We start from the raw sequence: 10,177 nt of genomic DNA on the forward strand, positions 1-10,177 counted from the left end.
GTTCAAACTTTCACTGGGCACGAAGGTGCCCGCGATCACTTGTAAATCTCTACCCGACGACTATATTCTCACTCCAGGAAGGTGAGTGAGTGAGTGTGTGTGTATTTGAGGTGCCATCGTGGCCTTGGTGGACTAACAGGAGAGAACTACTGCACCTGTCCAGGCCAAGAGCAACATGTTGCTCTCCCTTATCCCTAATGTATCTATTTTATTATTGGACCACACTCGTCTCTCTTTCTCCTCATACAGAAACACACGCACTCACAACAACACAGAGTGACCCTTGGGGACCTCTGACCTTGACCTATAAGAGATTCTCATCAACATTTATCGGTACTTTCCTGTCAGGTAACTCAACAAGCTGTGAAAAAAGAAAAGAAAACAATTTTGGTTATAAAGAAATATACAAAACCAAAATCCGAGTTGATCAATCGACAAAACGAAATGTGGAGTTTGCCTGGTAATGACGACAGACACAAGCACAAGCACTTTACTCCCACTACTTTTCAGTTTATTTTGAACAGAGATCAAAACTCGAAACAATTAAGTATCATACGAATCAGTTTCATTAAAAGGAATATCATTGAAACAATACAGTTTCAAAACAGTTAGACAAAGTGTGTCTGTACAGACATTTTATAAAATACGTGAGTCTATAGGGCAAATATTAATAACACTGATATTACAATATATACACGGTAACATTATCGAAAACAGAATGCCGTACTACTGGAAGACTGTTTGAGAGCTTTATGGTTTGGAATACCGTAAGACACCCATATTCATACCTACGGTTGACTGTGTATTTTAGTGATCTGTCGGTGTAATATCTGCAAGTCTGTCGAAGTAATCTGATGGAATGTCAATTTATAATGAGATTGTCTCAAAGGTTATGACGCTGTGGTATAATGCAAAATATTGTCTATATTTTATGAATTTCGGTGGATGTAAAGTTTAAAAGGGGTACTTAGGTAAAACACTTGTTGATGATTATATCTCCTGCCTCATGATATAGAGTCTATACCATGAGGCAGGAGAAATAATCATCAACAAGTGACACAGACCTTTCCAATGTATACTAAGAGAACGTCTACCACAGTGAAATAATTAAAGATTTAATACGAAAGACCAAGCGAGAGAGAACTTAACGAGCATCTAAAGGGATTGTGACGCAAATCAGTAATAAAAACGTGATCTTATCAGCCAGTGAGGTAAGGAGGTAACATGGAGGACGCCACATGGAGGTATATAAGTGGAGGAGACGTCACCTCTCGTCACCAGTGTGTCTTAGACCGCAGACATGACCAGTGTCCTCGTCCACCTCCTGCTGGGGGTCGTCAGCCTCACCCTCCTACACACAGGTACTGACTCAGGTCGTCAGCCTCACCTTCCTACACACCTGTATTGACTTAGGTCGTCATCATCACCCTGCTACACACCCGTACTGACTCAGGTAGTCAGCCTCACACCTACACACAGGTGCATTAACACCCTGTTTACAGAGCCTACACAGTAATGAAACTGTTTCTACGTTTTTCTAGCAAATATAACCCTCATTCCACTTATCCATCTTGCCATAATACCAAAGTCGGTATATTAACAAGAATCCCATTAAGACACTTTTGTACGACGGGGATGGAGAAGTACGACTATAGTCAGGTCAGTATCTCCCTTACACTCTCTCTCTATGGTATTCCTGTAGGATTACTTAAGATTAGCCCCCAGCTAATTTCACCTTAAATTCAACCACCGTAACCAACCTAACCCCTCCAGGTAACATTAGGATGTTTAGTCTTAAAGTGAAATAAGCTGGGGCTAATCTTTATGTGATCCTTCTTCTTATATGACAACCAATCTGACTGCAGCATTGGAACTATAGACATTTATCACATATGCTAACATGTCTGTTAACATTGTGATGCACAGAGTCAAACATGAGGCTCTGACTGTGTGTCCAATAATCTAACTAGGTTTCTCCAGTACACTAAGAAAATTATAACTCAACCCACGACATCGGTCGCTGGGGCCTGGAGGATCACGAGATAGGAGAGGTTTATCTCCCCTTATGGTCTGGATATTTGTGAGCCATTTGGGTTTTAACGACCAGCTGGTAGCGATATAGTTATAGATTTAAGTCCGATTATACTTGTTCACGTTGCAGGAGCGGAGGCAGAGATGTGTGCAGTGGTCACCATCACCAAGGACTGGGAGCACAACTACAACGCCGACTTCTCCTCCGCCACCACTATACCCTTCAAGGGCCTCGACCTCACCCTCACCTTCGACGCTCCAGTGGACTCTATGTCTGTGAGTAACTTGCTGTCTTCAAAAAGAACACACTATAAAGGTAATAGGCACTGAGCCATGTAAAGATTAGGCCGAAACGTTATTCTTCTCATCGAAACGTTTTCATCACAATGCATTACCCTCATTTGGTAATTTCTTTCCACAGTTCTGGGACGGCTCATGTGAGAAGATAGATGACACACACTTCCACATTTCCAACAGCAAGTTTTATGAGACGGGGATGTACGTGGACTTCAACATCCAGGTCACCTACTCCGGCGCCACCAGGCCAGATATTGTGGCTGTTGAGATGAACGGCCAAGACGCCTGCGGTGAGTGACGGATTCTACACTCTGTTTTGGCATATTGTCATTCACGGAATAATCAAGCAGTATATAGCGCAGGTTAAGGGACAGTGGTACCGGGAATATAAATACATCTTAATAGACGAAAAATATAATAGAAGAAATAAGAAAAAGTATTGGTAGTTTTACTATTTGTATTGCTATGATTACTACCACCCTCACGAGAGCTGCCTTGGCCTCCCACAGACGGAACTCTGGGCTTTACCACGGACGCTCCCTATGTCCAGCCTTGTGCAGCTACGGGGATGGAGAAGTACGACTATAGTCAGGTCAGTATCTCCCTTACACTCTCTCTCTATGGTATTCCTGTAGGATTACTTAAGATTAGCCCCCAGCTAATTTCACCTTAACCACCGTAACCAACCTAACCCCTCCAGGTAACATTAGGATGTTTAGTCTTAAGGTGAAATAAGCTGGGGCTAATCTTTACGTAATCCCTCTTCTTATATGACAACCAATCTGACTGCAGCATTGGAATTATAGACAATTATCACATATGCTAACATGTAAACAATTTTCACCTGTGGGTGTTTGGGTTTCAAATCCAGACACCAACGTTGGCTAAAAGCTACCCATACTATTCTTATCTTGAGCTCTTTAATGTAATTTCTGTGACTCCAGTCATCAGCTTCCCTTCACCTCTTACAGGCACTGTGCATGTCCTTCCTGTTCTACGAGGCTCAGAGGTCAGGACATCTCCCGGAAGACCAGCGTGTTGAACCCTGGAGGTGGGACTCTGCTATGGACGACGGTGCTGATGTGGGTCATAACCTTACTGGCGGCTACTACGACGGTGAGAGAGAGAGAGAGAGAGAGGCCGTCATAAAGTGATAAACAATATACCTAAATACATCCAGCAGATATACCAACACTTGACCTTCCAGCCTGACTCAGGATCATATCTCCCCAACAGCTGGTGACCACGTCAAGTTCGGCTTCCCGATGGCCTTCACAACCACCGTCCTGGCCTGGGGACTCATAGACTTTGCTGAAGGATACGAGGCAGCTGGTGAGTGTAGCGTGAAATATGGTCTTAGTTCTCTGGTCATTTGACGCAACTCCATATTTTCCTTTTGTTTACACTGTGATATATTAAGTGTGGTAAACCTGAATGTGTCGTCCAGAGAGCAATGTGACCAGTAGTTTTCCAGTTGAGTTTGCCTCGTGTATCGTAGATAAGAAAGATGAAAATGTATGACTTAGTTGTGTGATAAAAGGTGAGTAATTGTACCGCTTGTAAAGACTTGTGTTGTAGGTTAGTGTAAAAACATTAGTGGAGGAAGAATTCCGTATAGATGAAGTGTGAGGAATGAAGGAATTAATGGTGATGATATGCCTTAAAAGTAAAAAAAAAAAACAATAATAATACATTTACAGTTCAATAACAACATTTTGGCAACGCACATATAATAAATACGTTGCGAACGCGTCCGCAAGATATTAAGAACACATCCACAGCGCGTCCACTATAGATGAGATGCGTTTCCAGCTAATTGAAAACGCATCATAGTTGGTCAAGTTGAGGATTTATTGTATTGTGTTGCTAACATGTTGAACACAAGCTACAATAAGTTATAATAACACGTCTCACGTTTTTCGGCACACAGGTCAGACGGACTACGGTCGTGCGGCCGTCAAGTGGGCCACTGACTACTTCCTCAAGGCCCACACCGCTGATTACGAACTGTACGGCCAGGTGCGTCTACTGTAAACTCACTGGGATTCATTACTGATGGCTGATAATACGAGAATATCTCTAAGCAATTTCTATTTCATTAAAACGATCCAAAAACACGAGGTCAATCAAACGATACAAGAAACAAAGCGATCACAGTTTTTATTTATATTTGTCAAGGTGTCAGCAAGAACGTAGGTTGTAAAATATAACATAATTATTGAAGTTATCTTTACTTCCTGTCACTATCTTCTATGGTGTATGCTGCTGGCCTGCTTATATCAACGTTTCTCTCTCTCACACTATATTGTGGTGACCATCAGGTTGGTAAGGGCACCGACGACCACAACTTCTGGGGCAGGCCCGAGGACATGATGATGGCCCGTCCCTCCATGAAGATCAACAAGGACGCCCCAGGTCAGCAGGTCACTGTACTATAGTTAGGCGTCTTTGATCATGTCACTCGGTTATAAAGACTCAGGGATTTTAAAGTCTTAGTTGGTTCCCTTCAGGTTGTCACTGCCCCTCTCACTCCACACCTTCAACCAGCAAACGGCGTCAAAGTTTGTGGCTGCTGGGAATTATTATGTTAAAATCTTCAGTAAAGAAGTTTGAAAATTCTCTGCCTCAAAGTTTTCAGTCACACACACACACACAGATGATTAATCTTGACTCCTGGGGTATTTATGAACACAAGCAGCCTTAATGAGATACTTTTACCAGACTTTTCTGGATTTAAAACATTCAGTCACAAACCAGAGACTTATCTATATTTGGCACAAAGAGAGAAGCTTATAATAGTCATAAAAGACACCTTCTTGAATTTCAAAATCGATAAGCCACAGGTACAAATTTGATCGTAAAACATAAGTGTATTCCAAGCTTAGATTGTCTTCATGAGGCCGCTGACCATTTGTATTTTCCTGCAGGAACTGAGTTGGCGTGTGAGACCGCCGCCGCCCTCGCTGCTGCCTCCATCGTCTTCAAGGTACTGTGACCACTGACTGACCCGTCACACTGTACCTCGCACCTTCTATATATTCTTCTTTTAGTTGACTCATCCAATCAACTTCAAAAAAATATATATAAAGTTGCATCTACTGACTTCACTTGGAATATTACTTCAACATCCACTTGTAATAATTTTATTCAGATATATTTTTTATGTTGAAGATAATGTTCTGCCGTCACGTGTACCGATTCATCATTACCGGGAGAGACTCAGATTACTCTACAGTATATAGTAAATTATTTACTTGTTTTAATAAATTATCTTTTTGGTAACTAGTTTGGTAGAGGCAACATATCAAACACATTAAAAAGACCACATGAACAAGAAGAAAGAGTTAACAGTTTTGGAAAAGATTTGCCTACATATTCTTAGGTTATTTAGCCAAGTTTTCTTTATCCTCTTATCCATCCTAATTACGCTTCGTGTTTGTTGATCCTTCATCACCATAAAACATAAACACGCTACTGTTAACACCTTACAGAAGGCTGACCCCGACTACTCGGCTGAGATGTTGGAGGTGGCCAAGGAGCTCTATGCCTTCGGCGACGAGTACCGTCTGGAGTACCACAAGTCCATCACTGACGCTGCTGACTACTACAGGTTAGAGCTCAATAGTACTACAAAATCATACTGTGTATCACGTCATATTAGAAGCTTTAATTACTTACGTACTTCAAATACACAGAATAACTCTCGCATAATATACTGTGCATTGATACTTCCACGTCACCCTAAACTTTATAATGCTGACTGAAAGTAATGATATTTTTTTCAAAGCAGTTGTCACAGACCAATATAATTATACACGCAACACTTTGTTTATATATGATAATAAAATTTAGTTTTTAATGTAATTATCATATCTGAGACATGGAATAGTATGACACGGGCGAATGTAACGTTCTGAATTGGGAAGTGTTGGCTTAGGTCAGTGACACTTAACCTGGTGGTGTACCTCAGGTCAGTGACACATAATAACCTGGTGGTGTACCTCAGGTCAGTGACACATAATAACCTGGTGGTGTACCTCAGGTCAGTGACACATAATAACCTGGTGGTGTATCACCTACAGGTCGTGGAGCGGGTACGGAGACGAGCTGCTGTGGGGCGCACTGTGGCTGTACCGCGCCACAGGAGACGACACCTACCTCACCAAGGCTCAGGAGGCCTGGGATGAGTTTAACCTGGCAGAAGACGCGCTGCAGTTCTCCTGGGACGACAAGAAGGCTGGCGCCTATGTAAGTAGATATTACATATTGAGGGTTTCCCGCACTACCAGTGTACGATTCTAGGTTGTAACACAGACATAGTGAAGAAAATATTGCACTGTTACCCAGGAAAGTTTCGGTTATCAAAAGTGTTTGACCCAGACTCCCAAAGTCTATGAAAATACAGTAGATGCTATAAGATCATTACTAAGCCTGTAAGTCTTTTAGTAGTGATGGTCTCCAGTTGGCACAATACATCTAGTTTACTTCATTACCAGACTAACTTAATCTTGTTTTAACATTCAATCTTTCATGTTGTCAGGTGTGAAACTTGTGTTGTTCCATGAGATAGTTATGGTCTCACACCAGTCCACTTTGTGATAAATCTCATCTCGTGATCTTGTTCCATGTCAACTTATACAGGAGGCATAATTTTAAGTTGCTGGTTTTATACATTGTGTCGACAGAGAAGTTACTCATGTACAGCTGTCAGGTATTAGCCATAGGTGGTAAATACTGTACAGTACATTCCCTTAACGGTGGTCCCTTGCAGGCTCTGGGCTCGATGGTTGACTCAGACAACATTATATACAGCAATGCCTTGAAGGCCTTCCTGGAGTACTTGAAGAACGACGCCCAGTACACTCCTGGTGGCCTTATCTACCTAGATCAATGGGGCTCCGCCCGTCATGCAGCCAACGTCGCCTTCATCTCTCTCTGGGTCAGTTAATAAACACCCTTTTCTCTTAATGCCGTGGTTGATAAACTAAGTAGGACTGTTTACTTACTAAACGTTACATCAGTGCAGCTGACGAGAACTCCACGCTATCAGGCGCTCCCTCTCTTGTGACTCCAACTTTGTATAGCAATTTATTCTCTATATTATTTCTGAGGTTATATATCGATTTCCTTGGTAATTATCATCTTAATTGACCATAACCTAGCGTGTTATTGGTCTTCTAATAAGAGAGGTAGCTAACCCGCGTGTGTTTCATCCAGGCGGCCAAGTACGGAGACCCAGCAGACGCGGACGCCAACAGAGAGTGGGGCGAGGGCCAGATCAACTACCTTCTGGGTGACGCCGGTCACTCCTTCGTCGTGGGCTTTGGTGTAGACCCTCCCTCACACCCCCACCACCGCTCCAGGTACACACTCTACCTCTCTATTACCATCACCCACATGATGTACACTCTACCTCTCTATTACCATCACCCACATGATGTAGTGAAAGAACTTCCGCCAGTTTCGCCCTCTGGCATTACTTTTAATATAATGACGCAGGAAGTTAGCTATTGCGTTATGTTAACCTTCGCTCGGTCTCCTTTCTCCCCAGCTCGTGCCCGATCCCACCAGACTCGTGCACAAAGGACAACTGGGGATTCCAAAACCCAGGACCAAACCCTCACACCCTGTACGGCGCCCTCGTCGGTGGTCCTGCAAAGGTAAGAATAAGTTGGCTGATGGGTGGCCTTCCTTCACTCCCTGTCCAAGGAGAGATACGCAGTGACCTTGTACCCCTGAACTTCTTGTCAAATTCCCTAACCTTCTGTCTCACAACATCTTTATCTCTCAACCTCTTGCTGAAATACAAGTGTACTCAGTTTTCAGCTGTCCTACCATTATTTAAATCACTGGACAATTACAGGTGAGACAGGTGTTGATTATATCAATGTCCCCCACAGGACGGCTCTTACAATGACAAGCGCTCAGACTACCAGCACAACGAGGTGGCCTGTGACTACAACGCCGCCTTCACTGGGTGTCTGGCCGCCATTGTCGAGAACGTCTAACGGCATGTCAATCCATTGTACTCCGATGGTCTCTCTCTCTCTCTCTCTCTCTTACTTGTCTCGTATCTGTCTCTTATTTCTTCACCTATACAGTCGCTCTTCTGTTCTTACACTGCTATGCTGGCGGAGTCTGATGAAATATACATAAAAATAAATGCGTTAGGAAATTAAAGGAGTGTTTTTACTGAATCCTCAACTAACGCTGGCGGTTGTCTCTCCCGAGGTCAGGTTTACATGCTTTTAGTTGCTGATGATGTTATAATATATTATTGTGCTTTAACAGCAAATGTTATTAAGCCTGTATACTAGATTAGTAATTACACGAGTCCATTAACAGTTAAAAATTAAGAGATATTCAACTCTCTGCCTGTCAACACAGCGCAACATAACACGGTATATATATATATCACCTGAGTATCACAGGAAAGCAACTAGCAACACAACTCTGGATCCTTACGAGGCTGTCTCTTAGTATAAAAGGAAGAAGAAAAAAGAAACCTAGAACACGAGGATAAAAACAGAATAGAAAAATTGAAACTGGTGGTAATAACATTAAAGTTGACGAGGTGGTAGTGATGATGTCGTCTGCCAGCCTCATCACCAAGTCTGCCAACCTGACTGACGATTTACATGAAGTTGTTGAGGAACTTCACAGCTCTGTGGTACAGTGTCAGTCATAAGCTCCCTCGGCCACACAACGGGAGGTGGAGAGGCGAGTTGACAGAGTCTGTGTGTGTGTGTGTGTGTGTGTGAGTACTCCCTGTCACCTATACAACAAGATCTGCGCCTCTAGGATTGGACTCCATAGTCATCTACGGTGGCATTAGAGGAATAACACATAACTCATCAATCATCTGGAGCAACGTCGTCATCCACTTACTGCCATAAGTAAGTGAAAAAAAAACTCCAGTTACATTAAGTGTCACATGGACCACGGCCTGATAATATGATCGTTTTATACATATTACCACCATCGTTACCACCGCTACCACCATCACACTCACCACCACTACCACCATTACCACCACCACACCACCACTGCCACCACCACCGGGAGCGGACAGAAACAAGGAGTTGCTGACAAATTAAACAAAACTTCGAGTTCCGTCCCTAAAAGTTTTTCTTTGTCTTCTGTACCAAGAGGATTTGGTCATGTCTCTCTCTCTCTCTCTCTCTCTCTCTCTCTCTCTCTCTCTCTCTCTCTCTCTCTCTCTCTCTCTCTCTCTCTCCCCCTCTCTCCCTCTCTCTCTCTTGTCTGTCTGTCTGTCTGTCTCTCACCCGCTCTATAACTTTCTCTTCTGTCTCTCTTCTTCACTATCTCTCTCCTCTTTTTACTTCCGTTTCTCTTTATCTATTTTGTTTGTCAGTCTGTCTTTTCTTTCCCTCTCTATCTCACTCATCTTTTAATTTCTTTTGTGTCTCTTTATCTCTTCTGTCTGTCTGTCTGTCTCACTCCCTCTCTATCTTTCTCCTTCTCTTTTTATCTCTTCTGGTTGTCTGTCAGTCTCTCTCTCCTCTATTTCTTTCTTGTCTGTCTGTCTGTTTCTTTTTTCTCTTCTAACTCTCTCTTTATCTCTTCTGTCTCTATCTCTTCTTCCTCTCTCTTCCTACTATCTCTTACTTCTCCCTTCTACCCTTTCTCTCCCTTACTATTCCAGCTGCTTCATGCACCTCTAGTTGATAAGTCAGTGTGTGATAGGTACATTAGGCTGCCTCCCTCACCTGCCTCCCTCATCTGCCTCCCTCACCTGCCTCCCTCACCTGCCTCCCTCATCTGCCTCCCTCACCTGCCTCCCTCACCTGCCTCCCTCACCTGCCTCCCTCATCTGCCTCACCTGCCT

The 10,177-nt window shown here is 43.1% G+C and overlaps 1 protein-coding gene across 1 annotated transcript; it reads left to right on the forward strand.

Annotated features, from left to right (window-relative positions):
• Nucleotides 1–1,259: 1,259 nt before the first annotated feature.
• Nucleotides 1,260–8,508, forward strand: LOC121870048 (endoglucanase A-like). Its single transcript, XM_042371788.1, has 15 exons — nucleotides 1,260–1,361; nucleotides 2,162–2,307; nucleotides 2,453–2,618; nucleotides 2,838–2,920; nucleotides 3,300–3,444; nucleotides 3,565–3,660; nucleotides 4,259–4,347; nucleotides 4,650–4,743; nucleotides 5,256–5,314; nucleotides 5,820–5,938; nucleotides 6,411–6,576; nucleotides 7,100–7,267; nucleotides 7,546–7,691; nucleotides 7,880–7,988; nucleotides 8,229–8,508. Exons 1-15 carry the CDS (start codon nucleotides 1,301–1,303, stop codon nucleotides 8,334–8,336), a joined length of 1,755 nt encoding a protein of 584 aa, XP_042227722.1. The 5' UTR covers nucleotides 1,260–1,300; the 3' UTR covers nucleotides 8,337–8,508.
• Nucleotides 8,509–10,177: the final 1,669 nt, after the last annotated feature.

Source organism: Homarus americanus, unplaced genomic scaffold (assembly GCF_018991925.1).
Source record: "Homarus americanus isolate GMGI-L3 unplaced genomic scaffold, GMGI_Hamer_2.0 scaffold19691, whole genome shotgun sequence".
Classification (NCBI taxonomy): domain Eukaryota; kingdom Metazoa; phylum Arthropoda; class Malacostraca; order Decapoda; family Nephropidae; genus Homarus; species Homarus americanus.